General features: G+C 43.3%; 1 protein-coding gene across 1 annotated transcript; it reads right to left on the reverse strand.

The window, feature by feature from the left end:
- Positions 1 to 14473: 14473 nt before the first annotated feature.
- LOC119273139 lies at positions 14474 to 16925 on the reverse strand. The gene is made up of 3 exons (XM_037554414.1): positions 15295 to 16925; positions 14670 to 15168; positions 14474 to 14493 (listed from the first exon to the last, which is right to left on the reverse strand). The coding sequence occupies exons 1-3, from the start codon at positions 16804 to 16806 to the stop codon at positions 14474 to 14476; spliced, it is 2031 nt and encodes a 676-aa protein (XP_037410311.1). The 5' UTR covers positions 16807 to 16925.
- Positions 16926 to 20040: the final 3115 nt, after the last annotated feature.

The raw sequence follows: 20040 nt of genomic DNA on the forward strand, positions 1-20040 counted from the left end.
CTATGGCCCTTTTTGTCACATGTCAATGCTACTATTTTTTGCATCAAAATTAAAGTTTTTATATAATACCTAGTCATTATATGTGTGATTTTTCCTGCGGAAAAATTTGAGTGATTTGAATAAATAAATGATGAAAAACATTTTGTTGAGCGAGGAAGAATCGCTTGTGAGGTCACCTAGTAGTTAGATAATATACTACCGGACACCCTATATATGTCCCAAATGCCCAGAATGACCGGCAATTGACATATCCTACTCATATGTGGGGCGGATATGGCACATCCTGACGTGTCCGAACACCACTACCACGTAGGACTGACCACATAGATCCACGTGAAAATGAGTTTGACGGTGCATTCTTTGTTTTTCGCTGAGGGCATTCATGGTGCCGTCCGGTGCCCCTCCGGCGTGCCGCCAGAGGGATCAAGTTCGACTATTTAAGCTGAACAGTGGCATCCCAACCCTAGCCCGTTTCTTTCCCCTCCTCCCCCTCCACTGACCACTGCCACATTCCAATCCGTCTGTCGCTAGCCATGCCGAGGCGTCGGATCACCATCTATGCCTTGCTCACGCCGGAGCAGCGACCCGAGTTGCATGAGAAGATCCAAGCTAGGCGTGAAACCGTGCCACATCCCCTCTTTACTGGTTGTGCCGCTGTCTAAGATGCCCTCGTCTTGCCTCTGTTGCTTCCGCCTACCACACACCTCTTGCCGCATCGCTGCTACTCGCCACTACAGCTACTTCTGCCACCCACCCGGTCGCCCCTACCCCAAACCCTAAACCCATCTCTAACCCCGGCCGCATCCCAACTCCAACCGATGGACTTCTCTGCCAACTCCTCCCTCTCGGGTTGTAGGGAGGGATTTGCATCCTATCAATCCTCTACACCTATAATCATTCAGAATGAGCGCGGTCAAGATGAACACCGTGATAGTACAATCTCACGGGAGCACCAACTGCCTTGAGAGGATTTCTACCGTAATCCACTGCCGATACAGGTGTTATTTGGGTCCATACAAGCATGTGAAAAGAGGCACGCATTGACCCACACGAAATATGGAGACGGCCTTTTATAGAGGAACTCGCGGGTACACAAAGTCATAGACAGCGTGACGCCTCGCGCCTGCCCTCTCACGTGACTCGTGCCGCTCCCGCCGAAAGAAGAAAAACGGACACGTTTTAACCCGCGCCGGACGAGCGAACAGGAATTACCTTTGAACATTTTCTGAGATCGAGCGAACAGGCAGCACGCGCGAGGAGCGATCGAGGCGAGAGATGCCGCTGGTCGATTTTCTGAGAAAAGGCTGAGGATGTCGTCCCAGGGGCGTCAGTGGCCCAGCCATTCCTGCGGGACGCGCAGGCCTGGTTGACACCTGTGTCGTCGCCCTGCTGCTACTGCCCGGGTCGGAGAATGGGCCTGAAGCTACCGCGGCGCCCACACAGCAGGAGGCCACGCTTCCGTTTCTTTCTTCTGGCCTGCCTGCCTTGCCTGCGCCGTGTGGCAGCAGGCAGGGCGAGCCTTCTTCTTTCCTCTCGTCGGGCTGCATCGGGCGGGCGAGAGATAGATGCCGCCCGTACGGTACGGTCTGGCTCGTGTCTTGCCCGTCATCATAGCCCGCCTGCCTCGGTGCTGTCTCCCCCTCTCACGCGCCGAGCACGCACGCCAGAGGGTCTGGACCGGGGGACACGGCCGCTAGCAGAAGAGCTGGAAGGGGTCACGGAACATTTTTTGCTCTTCTGATTTTAGCAGAACAAACCGATCCCGCTGAATGAACGCAGTGACAATGTTCAGCGTATCACGGTATCAGGCTGTATGTCTTTAGGATATTCACCGGAAGAAAAAGGATATAGTATTTGTTTATTCGGAAAATGAAAACTCTAAGGGTGTTCGCGACTTGCCTTGTGTCTAACACTTTCTTCGCATTCCTCGCAAAAAAAATATAGAGCTCCTTAAAAAGGATATCAAAATGGTTTCTTTAGTTACTAACTTACTTACGACAGGTGCCAAGTGATATGAGATTGTCAAAAAGGGTTCTAAGTGTACTGCCACTGCCTTTGTCGGAGCGTCTACGTCTCAACTTGCCGCGAGGCGATGCTCCCACCCCTTTACGTCGTGATTTCTATCACCATCCCCACCTCTTGGTGGATTTGGAAATGTTTGCAATGGCTGCGTTTTCAACAGCGACGAACGACCCGTGCAACGTCCCGCCGACATCATCAAAGATGACACTCGTTCGTGGGATGACGCTGGAGTGACGAGGCTAGGACAATTGATCCCAGAGACATAATAGTTTGTCCTTTTGGGGTTGCGCATCCCTTTTTCATACGCGTTCTTTGCATTCCCACTCACATCGGTCCTGGCGTTCGTGTTCGTGCAATGCCCTTTGTATCTGCTACAATATATGTCTTCTATCAATGCAATCATACACTATGCTTTTACATATTCGCAAAAAATAAGTTTGCTACGTGACACCAAGGCTATTTATTGCTTCCTGTGAGGCAGAACTACATCTCGCCTCAGCGATCCCACAAAACGGGCCGGCCCAGCAAGCAGTTTTCATGTATGCACAGGTAGCACAATCCTTCTTTTTCGTGCTAGTTTTTATGTTTCAGCGTGCTTTTGCTCCGGTTTTCCATTTTTGCTGGCCTTTTTGGTTTTCCTTTTTCTGCTTGGCTTTTTTTAGTTTTCTCATCATTACTTTTATCCTTTTTCTTTTTTTGCTGTTCTTTACTTGTTTTCTTTGGATTTTTGGCCTTTTCTGTTTTCCAGTTAGTTTTTTCTTCTTTTCAAATAAATGAAGACTTTTTCCAATGCACGTTGAACATTTTTTATTACATGCACAACCTTTTTTTGGTACATATAGAACATTTTTCAAAAACATGTTTGAAATATAATTTAATATGTCTTAACATTTTTTGAACTACGCAAATATTTTTTGACATTGTATAAACATTTTAAGATAAATGTCATGAACTTTTTTTTTAAACGCCAGGACATTTTTCAAATATGACATACAATTGTTTAAATGGCACAAAACAGTGTTTTTGAGTTACACTGATTTTTTTACATTGTATAATTTTTTTGAAAAGTTTCATGAACATTATTTGAAACATGTCAACTTTTTTTAATGTCACGTACATTTTTTGATGGTATGAAATATTTTCCTGAATTACAAACATTTTTTGAAACACGTGCATAATTTTTAAACGCCACGTACAAACATATCTGAAAAAGGTTTAACAACACTGTTAAATTTTTCAATATATTAATTTTTGAAATACATGTATATTTTCAAATTATAACTAGAAAAGAAAACATGCGCATCACGTCAGCGTGACGAGCCAGATGGCTAGCCGAGCTACTGTCTCCGATAAAGAGGGAGCGCTCGGCTCTAGTGAGCTGTAGTGGGCGGCCGATTAGTTTCAACAACGTTAGTTTTGTTCGTTCGTCTTGCTTCTTTCTTTCTTTTTTATCTGTTTCTTACTTTTGTCTACAGATACTGCGTTTGGCAGCTCAGTATTTTTGAAGTTTTACAAGGATACCATGGTTTTGAGAAAAAAACACTGGTTTTTAAATACTTTGACGTGTTTGGCATTAATTAATACTTCAGTTTTATAAAGCGTAGTATATATCTGATAATGTGGTTTTTTTGCCGTATTTTAAAAGGAGGTCATGATCTCTTTTTCGTAAACTGAGAAACGCTTGCTCGACTTCTTCCAGCCGTCATTTATCCTCCATTGCCCCGTCTTCTCTGCAGCCACCCTGGGAAAAAAAACACGTGCTCTTCTACATCGACTACTCTGCCATTCCTACGACTGGCCTCCACTTGATGACTCCGCCGTTGATCTATTTAATCCGTTGCCAATTGTGCCAATGCAAGAAGCTTTAGATCAATTAGAATGGGAAGTTGATTGATTGATCCTGACATCCTGAGAGAGCCGTACGCGGCATACTAGCTAGCTAGCCGGATTGATTGTGTCAATGATCCTACACACAGCATACAGTCGTAGTATGATTCATTGTGTCAATGATCCTACACACAGTATACAGTCGTACAATACTACGACGCCGGGTGGAAACACGCGCATGCCGAGGCTTAGATCGATTGATCATTGGAGAAGTCGTACACTGATCGATTCTATCCGGCCAGGGATACAAGAGATGAGTAGATAACTATACTACAGATCCTAGCAGGCAGGAGTCGCAAGGCTACAAGCTAACAAGCATGCGGCAGCTGTTTGCATGCAGAAGCTGATCAGGTCGTTGTAACTCCTTGTCCTTTAGTGCAGCTGAGTTTGGTTCAGCTAGACGATGCATGCAATGGTCAAACCAAGTAAACTGAGGAATACTGTATTTCCCAAACATCTCCATAGTTTTGCTAAAACTGAGGAATAATGTGGTTTCTAAAACTGAGGTTTTCATTTACTATGGTTTTGAAAAAACTGCATTGCCAAACTAGGAAAATAACTTTTCAATGTATTTTTTTATCAAAACAAAATTTTAAATATACACATTTCAAAAATTACTTTACTTAAATTTTTATATATGTCGCGTATTTGGAAAAATGTTAACAAAGCGTAATTTCTGTTTGCAAAATTACTTAAAATATCGTCGTAGCATTTATTTATTTTTGTATCATTAAAAAATATTCTCGCATTTCAAAATAATTTCTTGAGTGTAAGTAAATTTTAGTCTTGTTATGGTAATTGTAAAATATCTCAGACAACTAAGAAAAATGTTCATGACCATTCAAAAATGTTTACATATTTAAAAAGTATTTATTTTTTTTATTTTTTTCCATTTTAATAAAAAATCTCTGTTTATTTGAAAAAAAGTTGCATTTCAAGAAATATTCAAACAAGTATTTAAAAAATGTTCAATGTGTATCAAGATTATGTCTCTTATGTTTATAAACATTATATAAAATTTATTAAAATAATTGACATGTATTTGAATAAAATAAAATGAAAAACCTGAAAATGCTAAAATAAATTCGAAAATAACGAAAATAACTGATAAAAATCTAAACAAAAAGCATATAGAAAAAAGAGAGAAAAAGGATGACGGTCTGAAATCGTTCCATCAAAACGTACCAAAACCGCTTCCAAATGGTACAACAATGTCCTGGCCCGTTTGCCTCTCACCAGAAGTGAGGCGGAGCTAGATGTCGCAATGAGCAAAACATAGCAATCGCCGTTTTTGGCTGCTGCTGCTATGTATCACTTGTAGTGACGCCTACAGACGCGTCACCCATGTCTAGCTCCTGTTGGGCTAGGCCAAAAGCTTCAAACCACTCGGTCGGCTAGTTCTAGAAAACAAATGCTCAATCGGTCTGTTCTTCTAAATACCTAAACAAGACGGTGGGTTTTGTTTTGGTAAGGGTTATATAAATTTAAAAAATCTTAAATTTGAAGAATGTTTACTAATTTTAAAGAATGTTTGCTAATTGAATTATATTTTTTTAAATAATGTTTACTAGTAAGCCGGCTGTGACAGCCACAACACCACAACAATTCTGATGCGCAATAAGGATAATGACCCTTGTAAAGGAAAACGCCTGTATGTTTAAATGGGCTGCCGTTTGTATGGCCCATGTAGTACATGTTAGCTTTCTTTTTATTTTTTTATAATGATAGTAATAAAAATAAAGTTCAAACGCTCATGTTTTATGAATATTAATTATATTATACATAAAAAATCATTTAGCAAAATGTTCAATCAATTTCAAAAGGTATTGACGTATTATTTTTGAAACAATCATATAAATAGAATAGTATATCTGATTATAGGAATAATTCTATAATTTTGAATAATAAAAATATTTCCTAAATTACAATAAATAAATATTGTTTTAATTATAATTTTTTTGAATAATTATATGCAATTTTTAGAATTCATAAGTTTGTTGTTAAGGGATTTTTTTGTATAACTTGAAAATATTCATAATTCTGCAAAATTTAAAATGTTTTTACAAAATTTGACATCTGACTATATGTCAATTATATAAAAACACCCGGATAACTCCGGTACAACGGCAAAGGACTGGCGATGCAACACGGATGATGACATGATAAATGCGATGAATCAATAAATACCCAATATAATAGTTGTAATATAGAAAGAATCTAGGGAATCGGTCGCAGACTGTTACAACTCTCCCCCACTTATAAGAGATCTCATCACGAGATCTAGGAATGACAAGATGAAGTGGTAAACTAAGTTGCTTCTTTGACAAACGTGTGAGGCCAAAGTTACAAAAGACATGAAAAGAAGAATTTGAAAGCACTCTGGTTGAAAATAGAAACAAGGAATACAACATGGTCTTGAGAAGATGGATAGAACTTCGAAGGGAGCAACAACATGATGCCTCCGAAACAAATGAAAGATAACTATATACTTGGAACTAAAAAAATGAGAATCCAACATCTTGTAGCACAAAGAACTTGAAATAACAATCTTACGAGGAAGGCTTGAACGTAGTTGTTGAAAACTCAACAACCAAAAGATTAACATCCAATGTGCTTATGGAAAACATCCGAAAACATTTGGACAAAACCTGCCACTAACAGAAAAATTATGCAAAACTTCTTTCAACAAGAGGAAAAACGAAACTTGGATCATCAAGCACCACAAATAGCAACATTTCCTAGGGAAGGCTTTAGGTAAAATTTATCCCAAGATAACTCATTGCTAGAAATTCTTTATGGAATGACTTATGGAATAGGCTAAAAAGATACCCTTCTCAAAAAACTTCTTTTCATGCCTCCTCATGATTCCTAAATGATATAACACAACTTCTTCCACAACCTCAAGCTTAGATAGGAAACGCAAAGTGATAAATCACAACAGAGCGACACCCAAGGCCGATTCGTGCCCGAGCGCTCCTGCGACCGCCATGCTCGCGCGTGGCCGTCCGGCCACCGCCGGCCTGATCTCCTAGCTCTCGCCTGCTCCGTGTCCGGCGAGACCAGATCCAGTACCCTTGTCCCGCGCTCTGTCTTCTCCGCGAGCTCCCCTGCTCCTCCGTCTAGTGCACTGCCTCCTTGGTGATTTCCGGCGATTTCCTGGTGACTGGCGTCATGCCGCTTCTTCTCCTCCCCTTCCTTCTCTGATCTCCTATCTCATCCCTCGTCTCCCGGATTCCTTTCTCCTCTGTGTCTCCTCTCTACTTCCCCTTGTTCCCTCAATCCATCTTGCTCATCCAGATCCCCTTTTGTTGCTTCTCTCCTTCTTCCCTCCCCGTGATACTCACTGCACTCCGATTCTGTTAGTGACCTGCTGCTGCTCTCCACTTTCGCCACAGATCCGGAGCTTCTGCCCAACGGCCTTATTTTCGCAGATCTGGCGTCTCCTTGCTGTGGGTGACCCCGGGCTCGCGCCGAGCCAGGAGAGTGGGGTGAGGAAGGCAGAGTTATTTGTCTCGATTCCAGATATCTTTTGGGCGCTATGAGGGCCATCGCCTGGAACTGCCGAGGTATGGGCAGAAGCCTTGGCAGTGAGAGGATGCTCTATCTTGCCAACTTGATGCGGTCTACGAAGACACAGGTAACATTTGTTTCAGAAATCAAGTCTTCCAAAGTCCATGCTGTCGATCTTGTTAATAGGTTTGATGTTGCCAATGGCTTTGTTGTTCCTTCTAGAGGTGCCTCAGGTGGCCTTTGGCTTATGTGGACTGATGAGCTCAAAGTTTCTATGCATGCTGTTGCTTTTCACTATATTTTAGCAAATGTAGTTCATGCAGCTTCAGGGGTCAACTTTTGTCTTATTTGTATATATGGCGACCCGTATCACAGGCAGGCTAATGCCATCTGGGACCAAGTTGCTGATTTTGTCTATGATAACCTAGGAAAGCCCATGGTTTGTATGGGTGACCTTAATGATATCCTTTATGATGTGGATGCGTGTGATGGTAATATCAACTTCTATCGTATGAATGCTTTCAGGTCTCTTGTTAAAAATTGTGGGCTGTTTGATATTGGTTATAGTGGTCCTGCTTATACTTGGCGTGGTAGGCAACATACTTCTAAGCCCATTCATAGACGTCTTGATCGATGCTTGGTCAATTCTGATTGGTGCGCTTTTTATCCTAATACTAAAGTGCTGAATCTTCCTATTATTCTTGGTGACCATGCTCCCATTTTAATTTCCTCGGAAGGTAAACTTGTTAGGCCTAGACAATCTTTTAAATTTGAAAACTGGTGGCTTATGGAAAAAGATTTTCACTCTTTTGCTAAAAATAATTGGATTTCTAGTTCCCTGACCTCTTTTGCTGTAAAGTCATCTTCTTTGGCAGGATCTTTAAAAGTCTGGTGCAAGAAGAAAAAACCTCTCCAACAAGAATTTGCTGAGCTAGAATCCAGAATCAAGGATTTGCAACAGCTGCCTCTCCACCAACAGGACCATGTTTTGGAAAGTACTCTTACTAATAGGTATGAACTTACGCTTTCCAAACTCAATCAGTTTTATAGGCAAAGAAGTAAAAAGTCTTGGGCTGTAAAAGGTGATCGCAACACAAAATTCTTCCATCAGACTGTGCTCAAACGTAGAAAAAGAAATACTATTTGTTCTATCAAAGATGAGCATGACAATATTCATTTCAAACCGGAGGCCATGATGCAAACGTTTGTTAATTATTCCAGACACATATTTTCCTCTCCTAACACTTATGCCGGCAGGCCTTTTTCTTCCCCTATTTGGACTAATGACAACAATGATCCTACTTATTCTATTCCGGACAAGACTGAACTTTTGCGGATTCTTAAAGACATGAAGCTTAATGCTTCTCCTGGTCCTGATGGGTTCAATGTAGAATTTTATTTAGCTACTTGGGATTGGACTGGGGATGAGGTAACTCAGCTTGTCACTCACTTCTATAATACTGCTACACTTCCCCCTCACATCAATGATACCAATATTGCTCTTATCCCTAAGAAGTTGGTTCCTCTTGTGCCCATGGACTACCGTCCTATTAGTCTTTGTAATGTGCTTTATAAAATCATTGCTAAGTCTCTTGCGAATAGACTTAAGTATCATCTTCCTGATTACATTGACCAAGCTCAACAAGCATTTATTGAGGGTAGACGTATTAGTGACAACATTATCATTGCTCAGGAAATTGCTCACTCGTTTTCTCTTAAATCCTAGAAATATGATGCCTTTATGCTTAAGATTGACCTTGCCAAAGCTTTTGATCCTTTAGAATGGAATTTCATTGTTTCTGCTCTGGCTCGTAAAGGGCTGCATGGTCATTTTGTTAATTTGGTTCATGCATGCAACTCATCTCCCTCATTCTCTGTTCTCATTAATGGCCAGCCCTCTCCTAAATTTAAGAGCTTCAGAGGAATACGACAAGGCTGTCCCATGTCTCCTTACTTGTTTGTTCTTTCAATTAATGAACTTTCCATCTTGCTTAATGAAGCTTTGCAGGCTAACCAATTGCAGGGAATTTCTCTTGGACCAAACTGCCCCTCTGTCCATTCTCTTCTATTTGCAGATGATCTTCTGGTGTGTGGGCACGCTACTTATCAGGAGGCTCAGACGATGGCCAGTCTTATTCAACACTTTTGTGCTCTTTCTGGTCAAACTCCTAACTGGAATAAATCTGCCATTCTCTTTAGCAATCATGTTTCTCAGAATATTATTAATGATATTAAGCAAGTCTTTCCTATTGCTAATCTTGATGCTAATTTCACTCATCTTGGTCATCCTCTAATTTTGCCTGCTAAGAATAGGGGTGCTGCTTATAACTTTGTTTTGGATAAATTTTTAAATAAGCTCCCCTCTTATAAAGCTAACATGCTATCTCATGCTGGCCGTCTTGAACTTATTCGCTCTGTCTTTTCTGCTATCCCTGTTTACTATATGGCAAACATTCTGTTTTCAAAAAAATTTATTGCCAAGCTCACTTCTATCATTAGGAATTTTTGGTGGACAGGGATTAGAGAAACAGATTCTAAGAGGAGTCTTTGTCTCAGAGCATGGAAGGATATTACCAACTCCAAGTCTGAAGGTGGTCTTGGAATCAGAAATCTAAAAGCCGTCAATGAGAGTCTTATTCTTGCTGCGGCTTGGAGGTTAGCTAAAAACCCCTCCTCCCAATTATATTGTGTTCTTCAAGCCAAATATTTTTCTACCACTTCTATTTGGAAAGCTACTAATAATCCACCTAAATCTGCCTTTTGGTCTTCCATTTTAAAAATGCTTCCTAAACTTAAAGAGCATGCCTTCTATCAACTCACTCAAGGTAATGTTTCTATTTGGAGCATGCCTTGGTGCAATCTTTGGAACTCTATTCATGATTTTCTCATTCCTCAACCATCAGGCTTTATTTATCCCTCCTTGGTTAGGGATCTTTGGCAGCCTGGGCAAAGGCAATGGAACCGTCAGCTCATTTTCTCTCTTTTACAGCAACCTTTGGCTACTCAGATTATCAACATTGATATTCTCGATGATGATAATGCTGATATTCTTTGTTGGCCTTTGGCTCCCAATGGTATTTGCTCTTCCAAAGCTGCTTATAAACTTTGCTTACAAGACATTCATACTAATCCTAGAACTGCTCCTCTGGATGTTCCTTTGGATTTGAAAGCTTTTCTTAAAACTATTTGGAAGCAGAAAGATTTATTGCCCAAGGTTAAAACTTTTGCTTGGAGGATGCTTAGCAAAGCTTTGCCCATAGGAATGAGAGCAGGCCGTTTTTCTATTCACATTTTGCAGAATTGTTGTAGATGTGCTCAGCAAGAAGATGAGTTTCACCTTTTCTTTCTTTGTGACTTTGCTAGAGCGGCCTGGTTCTCTGCTCCTTGGTTTCTTAGATCTGACATCCTTGTGCAAGGTCACTCTTCAATGCATTCCCTTCTGATTCACTTTGCTTCTACGGGCCATCCTTATGCATCTTTGCAAAATATTTTCAATTTTATGTGGTGCATTTGGAAGGCTAGAAATGATTTCCTCTTTGAGAGGAAATTTTCTTTTTCCTACCAAATTAAAATTGCTGCTACTAGTTTGAATAATATTCTCCAAGAGGAGATTCTGCCTTCTACTAATATTCAGTCTTTGCAGGCTTCTCAACCTGATAATCTCCTCTTCCTAAGCAAGGCAATACTCTCAAATCAGACCTTCTCATTAATGGTGCTAAAGTGTTTTCTGATGCTGCTTTCAGAACTTCTAGAGTTCCAGGATTTCAGCAAGGTCAATTGCGCATAGGTGTGGGAGTTTACTTTTGTCTTCCTTCTTATAATAGGGAAATAAATATTCAGGTTCAAGCTTCAGGCCCTTCGACGGACACTCCTCTTCAAGCTGAAGCAATTGCTCTTGCTTGTGCAGCTCAATTGGCGGCTTGCCTTAACATTCAAACTCCTACTTTTTTAACTGATTCTCTTTGTCTTGCCACTGTTGCTGCTGCCAGGAATATTGCTCACTCTTCCACTCCTTGGAATATTAGAAAAGAAGTGGCTTCTTTTGTAAACTCTACTTCTAATCTTAATCCCCAAGTTTTTCATATTTCTAGGAATTTGAATGGGGTGGCTCACAATTTAGCTCATCAAGTTTTTCAAATGGCTGGAGGACCTACACTCAATTGCTCTTCTCACTCTCATGTCACTGAATCATGTCCTGTAGCTGCCTCTCTTGTTGATTTTAATTTTGTAGGAATTCAGCTTCATAAGGTGTATTGCTTTTAGGAGAAAGTTGATAGCTCTGGGAAGTTCCTCATCTCAACATGATATGATGGTCTATGCTCGGTTGTTGGAAAGAAGGAGATTGCTGTCAAAGCTGGAATTTTCTTTTCCCCTTCTCTTTCTTTGTTTCTTAGGACATGCTATTCTTTAGCAAGGATCTTGTTCCTTGCTCTCTCATATGTCTTTATTCAGCTCTTCTTTCTTTACATATGCAGTTCTTCTTTCTCTTTATTCTAGCAGATGGTGTAATCTCGACTGTAAAATGTTCTGTGAGCTGAATATGTTGGTATCTTCGGGTGCCTTTCTCTGTTAAAAAAAACAACTCCTAGAAGAAAAGGGGAGAAAGAACTTGCACTTTGGAATACAAGTAGAGGAATGCTTGAACTTTTCAAAGGAAATCATGATGAAAGGCTACTTGAACACCTTAATGATGGCGCCAAGTAGAATAGCTTGGAGATCAGAATCTTGAGAAAGAGGGAAAACCTCAAGATTGGCAAAAAAAACTTGATGAACAAACGAAAATTGAATAATCCACGATGAACAACCACCGTGCCGAGCCTCCGGGAAGAACTCCAGAAATAAAAGGGTGATTGCGAGAAAGTGAAGATGGAAAGATACGAGTTGAAATTTTGAACAATTTCCTTCCAACAACGTTGACAACGGAAAGAGATGAGGCATCCTGACGAGATCACCAAGAAACACTTGAAACTTCGGAAAAGAAATGATGAAACACCTGGAACCAAAAATTTATGTATAGGATTCGGGAGTAGTTCTTGGCCGATGAGATTTTTTTAAAATTTTTAAACACCCCCTGCGCGATACAATGACAAGTGTGTTGTGCAGTGGCAAGCTCATTGCCTTGAGATTTACCACGTTGAATGCATTGCAATCATGTGGACATCGCGGCCATCCTCATCGAGGGTGGGAAGAGATTCGGGAGTAGTTCATGGCCGTTGAGATTTCTTTTTAAGTTTTAAACATTCCCTTGCGCGACACAGTGACAAGTGTGTCGTGCAGTGACAAGCTTATTGCCTTGGGATTTACCACGTCGAATGCATTGCGATCACGTGGACATCGCGGCGATCATTAGCAAGGGTGGGACGAGATTCGGGAGTAGTTCATGGACGATGAGATTTTTTAGTTCTAGGCATTCCCTTGCGTGACACAATGACAAGCGAGTTGTGCAGTGGCAAGCTTATTGCCTTGGGATTTACCACATTGAATACATTGCGATCATGTGGACATCATGACCATCATCAATGAGGGTGGGAAGAGATTCATGAGTGTTTCATTGCTGATGAGATTTATTTTTAAAGTTTTACATTCCCTTGCACGACACAATGACAAGTGTGTTGTGTAGTGGCAAGCTCATTGTCTTGGGATTTACCACGTCGAACGCATTGCGATCATGTGGACATGGTGGCCATCATCAGCGAGGGTGGGAAGAGATTTGGGAGTAGATCATGCCTGATATGATTTGTTTTTAAAGTTTTAAACATTCCCGCGGCACAATTACAAGTGTGTCGTGAAGTGGCAAGCTCATTGCCTTGGGTTTTACCACGTCAAATGCATTGCGATCATGTGGACAATTGCGGCCATCATCAGTGAGGGTGGAAAGAGATTCGGGAGTAGTTCGTGGCCGTTAAGAGTTGTTTTTAAAGTTTAAACATTGCCTTGCGTGACATAATGACAAATATGTCGTGCAGTGGCAAGCTAATTGTCTTGGGATTTACCACGTCAAATGCATTGCGATCATGTGGACATCGCGACCATCATCAGTGAGGGTGGGAAGAGATTCGGGAGTAGTATGTGGCAAATGAGATTTTGTTTCTAAAGTTTTAGACATTCCCTTGCGCGACTCAATTACAAGTGTATTTACCACATCGAATGCATTGCGATCATGTAGACATCGCGGCCATCATCAGCGGGGGTGGGAAGAAAAATAAGTGGCAACATGACAAACCACCGTCTTAAAATAGAGGATGCTCATATGTCGAGGTATTGAGTCATACTTATTGGGCTAGCGCGTAAATTTTTTGTCTCCTACTGCTACCTCACGGGCATGTTTGCTAATATCACAAAAACAACAACTTCATGCTGAGAAAATTAGGATCCACCCTAAAAAAAATTTAAACCCAAAGGTACAACAAATATGAGAACGAACAGGGTACTGTTCTTATATGACGCCACGCGCACTGAGTGCACGGACTCTGTTTTCTTCATAGCACGCACGCGCCCACGCTCTCGGGTTCTCTTCTCCCGACCCCCTCTGTGTTCTCTCATGGCGCTCGCGTCGCGGGCGATATCTCCTCCGGCTGCCTCCGCAGGTGCGTCCCACCCCTCGCACTCTCCTCTACAGATTCCACCCTCTGGATCGCCTCTCGCGCACTCCTGCGGCTAACCCTAGCAGCGCTCGCGGCTCCCCCGGGATCGCCTCCGGCTTCACCTCCTCCCCCGGACCATCCCACCGACCGCGTACACGCAGCCGGGCAAGTTGCTGCTAGGAGCTCGCCGTCACGAGCGGCCTCCATTGCACTGGCAGATAATTGTAAGTTCCAACAAATACCTCCGTTATTTTTCGATTCTCTCAGCCGACCTGGTGGTGGAACAGCCCCTGCCCGCCTAGTTAGAGAAAAAATCGTTGCCCTGCACAATCAACAAGTACTTGTTTCAGAGATACACTGAGATATGAGTGACACAAAAAAGTTCATCCTTGACATGATACTAGTTTCCGAGATAGACTGAGATATGAGTGACATGGCATACTTGAATCTTAACATGGTAAATACTAGTTTCAGAGGTACACCGACATATCTGAGTATATGACATAACATAGTTGAATCTTAACATGGTACTAGTTTCAGAGATACACTGAGATATGGCATAACATAGTTGATTCTTGACATGGTTATAAGATGAACGCTCAACACAAATATTAAATAAAGCAGGCGAATGATAAGGTCTTAATTGGATGAGAGCTCCCCACCGACAATGGTATGGTTCCGTTTCCCTGTAGTTGCGAACAAGCTCCATTGCTTCTATGACAAATGAATCCAGAATCCTGTGAGGCTTCGCTGCGTGGTCACCGCTTGCGAAATCCATGGAGCTGTCAATAAAATACATCTTTCTGCTGCAAGCCTTCCACAGTGCATCCACCAAGCTCTCCAAGTCTGGCTTGGGGTATCTGCTACCTCTGCATTTCATCATCGATATGACCATTCTGCTGATAAGCTTAAGTATAATAAGGCAACTTGCCGTGGGGTCACTGTTTCTTTGTACCATCTCCCTGAGCTTCACCGGGAGGCTAAATTCACCAATTGCGCCATCAAAATGAACAGCCAAATCCTGATCAGCACTGATGAACATCTCATGTACTGTCACGCCAAGGGATAATAGAGCTTTCTCTATTTGCTGTTTTTGAATTATCCTGTGCTGGCAATTATTTTGCGAAGCAGCGCCTTCTTGACCTGTAAGTATTTTGGTGAGCACCTGCAAATGGTAAGAGTATGTTTCTCCTGTAAGTCTTTAATTGACATGTATAGATAATAAAGAGATGATAATTGATAAGCATCCAAGAACTTTTACTATATTTAATCTTATTGGACAGAGATGTACCTTTGGCATCACGTAAGTCATGGATCCCTTGAGTACTCCGAGGCATTCATCATCCCTAGTGTAATGGAGACAAGCATGCTGTAGGATTTCCGCTACACTTATATGGTATCTGCAATATCCATTACTTGCAGCGTCAAGATCCCCTGTGAAAGAGTAAACTGCAGAACCATTTACTTGTAAAATAATCCTGGCATTGCTTCCATCTCGGGAACATAGCTTCGCCAGTGCTTCAAGTGCCGCTATTCTGGCTGGCCCAGGTATTCTGGTGGAGCCGACGGCAGTGTAAGTGTAGATGTCTGCTAGCATCTCGATGAAATTTACTCTGTTTGGGAGCTGCACCTGCACGTGTAGTTCGGTGAAAATCCTTATGATCAATGCCTTCTGTTCTTTATCATCACATTCGGCACACCCGAGAATCCTGTTCATTGGCTCGACTGCTTCCTGGTTGGTTGAGATATCCCGAAGCAGGGTTTGTCCATGACCATGAACAGTCGTGAGCCGGTTAATCAGTTTCAGTGATTCCACTAGTACGTCCCCCCAATCTTCATGATTATTTTGGTGGTAGTGGTCGGAGGTTAGAGGCGTCAGGATCTTGGTGAGCAAACCTCGAGTGTGGATGATGAGTATACAATTGTTCTCGTCGGCTGCGAACAAAAAAAGAACATGCAGACATTCCCACAACCGCTTCAGGTAGTCCTCCTCCTCGGGATAATGCTCACTTTCTTCGAATGTGCCCATCAGTGATGACATGCACTGGATCACTTGGGGAATCTGCTCCTCACTGGCCCCGTCTGCTATGTGCACCACTATACTCGCTGCGTGCTTGGTCATCTCTCTTTGCGCACTCTTTTCTGTGCCATATGGGTAGCTTCTCGGATTTGATAGGACCAACAGGCGGCGGAAGATGTGGCTGGATGGTGCGTACAAGATCAGCTGTCTTATTAGCATGCGCTGCTCCTTAAACTTATTCGATTTCATCTGGTCCAGTGGTCCGAGGATTGTTCTCAGGATCTTCAACCCGGAGAGGTAGTCTTGAGGCAACTTATCATGCGCCATCAGGTCCACAGCATATGTCACCAGGTTCCTTCCTTTGGCGAACGACGGGTGCTTCGCGCATCCCTTCCTTGTTTCTATCATGTATTTCTTAACTAATGCGACACCTGGACCTTCGAAGCCGTATATTTTGGCCACTACGGCCACTAGCTTTTTCGGCACAAGAGCATTGAGCATTAGACTGTAGTTAATGATTGCACCTTGGACCACAACAATGATGTACAAGACATCAAGGGCCGGCTTCATGTTTGCTGTGCTAGAATCTCCATCAGAGTTACCGTAATCATGCTGTTTTAAACGCCACAGGGAAACCCCGATAGCGATAAACGGCCCCGCATGAAAGATAACAGCAGCACTGCATAATAATAGAATGGCGTACGTCGCTAGTTGGACCCAGAATGCAATACATCCTAAAATTTGCTTAACCAACAGTACAGCTCTTATATTGTCATCATCCATCCTGCCCCGTGCAAATACTGAGCGTACCGCATTCAATCCCCTTGATGACGCCGCAAATGAGCTCCAGTTCTCACCCCCATAGTTATCGACCACCCTGTTGTGTTGTAAAGCTCAAATTTAAATTCAATCTGGAATCAATAGGAGATATATTTTATTTCGCGAATACACAAATTGCATATCGTCCCATTGATAGGGAGGGTAGAAAACAAGAGTGGCAACGCAGCAGCTATGTACACGTTTGGGCGTAGCCTAGGGTTCCGATGAGCAGGTGAGAAGGGGTTGCTCAGCCCCAATACACTAGGGCTAGATTACAGGGATGATATTGTTAAGCCCTTTGGCACCCGCCTGTGCCCAAGTCAGCGCTTCCTGCTTGACGTCGCGGATGAGTTACTCTGCGGACGGCTGCACGCTGTCAAAGATACACGTGTTCCGGTGCTTCCTAATCAGCCACACTGTGACGGTGGTGATGCCTTCATGAAGCATTAGATGCTAACCGGATAATATGGGTCCGGAAGGATCGATATCTAGTTGGATTTGACATAGTCGGATCCAAATCGAGATAAGGTCTGAGTCGAACATACCTAACTATGAGATGCAACGATATGTCATCTGTGAGTCTCTAGTACAACATACGTTTTATGTCTTAAGACCTAAGCTGACGCACGTACTCGGGATGGTGACAACCCTGCTTTGGGCCGACCAAATGCTACTCCGTAACTGGGTAGTTATAAAGGTAGGCTTCAGACTTGTCCAGACCCATGCTGCGAGACATGGTCGAGTAAGATGTGATTTGCCCCGATCAGTAGAGATATACTCTGGACCCCTCGTGCGACCCGACCAAGAGAAGTATGGCCATGCGACACGGATTATGAGATAGTCTGGTTTGTAGTCGGCATCACTGTAACGAGAAAAAGGTCGGGCTAGCACAAGGATGATAGACTCACCTTGAGCCCGACAACATATATCATGTGGCAAATGGAACATAAGTGTGACATATTGTACAAGTTCGCCAACCGGCTTCATGGTCTACATGGTGGTTGGCATGCCTAGCTAGAGCCCACTACCAACCGAGTAGGTCGGAAGTGATCCGAGCAGCGACCATGCCGACTTGAACATAAGGGATCACACACTTAATGGGAGGAACCTGTGAGGTTGGATCCGTCTCCACGAGTTAGATGTAATCCTACTCGGACTCGGATCCAAGCTGGACAGACTTTGGGCTTTAGGGCCCGTGCGAGGCCCAAGTGTTGAACGCGCGACGGAAGCCTATATATAGTGGAGGTGTAGCACACTCATTCGATTGATCGCTTCGGCGCCATCACTAGAGCTTTGCATGTGTTGAAACTAGCCACCTTCACTCATCACCGGTTGCATAATCGGACCTAGCAGTCCGTCGCACAACGTTCCTCCTACACACGCGGATACCGTTAGAGGTGGTGCACTTGCGCCGCTCTGGCAAACCTGCTCACGGGACCCGATCGGCTATGTGGGAGATCGACAAGGAGGAGACGACTCTGGAGACGCGCTTCCTAGTGGTAATGATTCGTGATCCTAGATGTTCTGCAGGTCGCAATTTTAATTTGCAGTCGACACATCCTACCGTAGAATCCAACAGTTTGCATAAGTGAAAGGGTGCATTCTTGTGAGAATGAGTAAGTGAAAGATTGTCGCCAGATACGATTGGTTGACCAAAGGGTTTTGGAAACCCTAGTCATGAGTCCCAAGTCTAGTGACCTGATCTAGTAATCCACCGACGGAAGCACTTCCCCGTACATGTGAATGCATTAAAGGCATTGCACCCGCGACACCCAGATGAACTGCACATAAGACAGACTGCTCAAGGGATTTGGTGAGGAGACGGGAGTTCAACTATAGTTGCTTCATGCTACTTAGAATCTACTTCTCCAAGGGGCGATGTGTCTGTGTCTAGTGGTACGCTTCGTGATCTCCTACCTAGTACTTGCAAGAATCCCTCATCTCCTGGGTCCGGAAAAAAATTCTATGAGACCAGGTCTCACGGATTAGCAGGTGAGACCCATCCTGATGGATGACACGTGGCATCCACAAATCACAAAGCATCCACTCCATCCCCCACCTGAAATCAGGGGGGGGGGGAGGGGAGATTAGATGCTTTGTGATTTGTGAATGCCACATGTCATTCATCAGGGCGGGTCTCACCTGATTTATATGAGACCTGGTCTCATATATTTTTTTTCCCCTGGGTCCTCGCGTTGACACATGCGATCTCGGCGTGCTAGGTCGCCAGTTCACAAAGAATCAAGGTGCCGGTCTCCTCACCCTTTTTCTCGGCAAATATGTACCGCCTGAGCCTCCCCTTCAGGCTAACCAAATGCAAGTCACTGAGAGGAAGGGTCCCAATACCCAAACAAGCCACTCGCACACGGTGATCTTGGAATCAAAATCACCCTTACCCCGGCAACCCGAAGAAGGGGTTCTGGGGTGGGGCGGACGGAGATCAGCCCTGCCTGACTGCAACGATCGAGCTAGACTGATTCTCCATCACTAGCTACCAGACATAGGAGAATTCGTTCTACACTGTAATGAAATAAAGATCAAAAGCCTACAAATGTGAAAAAAAGCGCGGGAACACGGTTACCCCAAAGAGGAGCTCCTTCGAACTGACTTAAGTAGAGGGTTGGCCAACCTCGAAGGAACTGGAACCCCCTAGGATTTAGCTCCCACAAGGAACCGGCACTCTACGAACAAGGATATTTGACCTTTGCCTCTTGTGTCGGTTGCTTGTGCGGGGTTTCACCCCTCGATATGGTTGGGAGTCGGAGTTGGAGTAATGTCCCAAAATCGGTCCTTTGGAGTAGCCGAACTGGCATCCCCTCGGGCACTGCCTCAAGGAATGGTAGTCCCATGTCTTTTAGGCACACAAGGGTGTGGTTCACTACTGCTTTGAACGAGACTAGTGCAAGTTAGTCCCAGGAAGGTAGTAAATGTCATCTTGGCTTCCATGACATCAAACAAGACATGTGTTGTCCGGTTATTTCCTTCCTCTCCGAGACATACAATGAGGAGAATCTGGCCAAGGTCTCTATAGGGGGACAATCCTAACACCTCGCACAATAGGAAGTCATTGGGGCCGGAGGTGACCTCTCCTGACAACTAGCGACTCCAAGATACATGTGATAAGTATGTTGAAAGGCAAGCAGTCATCTAAGATGTTTCATTATTTGATGAACCAAAGCTTCCATTAGAATGTGATTT

Source organism: Triticum dicoccoides, chromosome 3A (genome assembly GCF_002162155.2).
Source record: "Triticum dicoccoides isolate Atlit2015 ecotype Zavitan chromosome 3A, WEW_v2.0, whole genome shotgun sequence".
In the NCBI taxonomy this organism is placed as follows: domain Eukaryota; kingdom Viridiplantae; phylum Streptophyta; class Magnoliopsida; order Poales; family Poaceae; genus Triticum; species Triticum dicoccoides.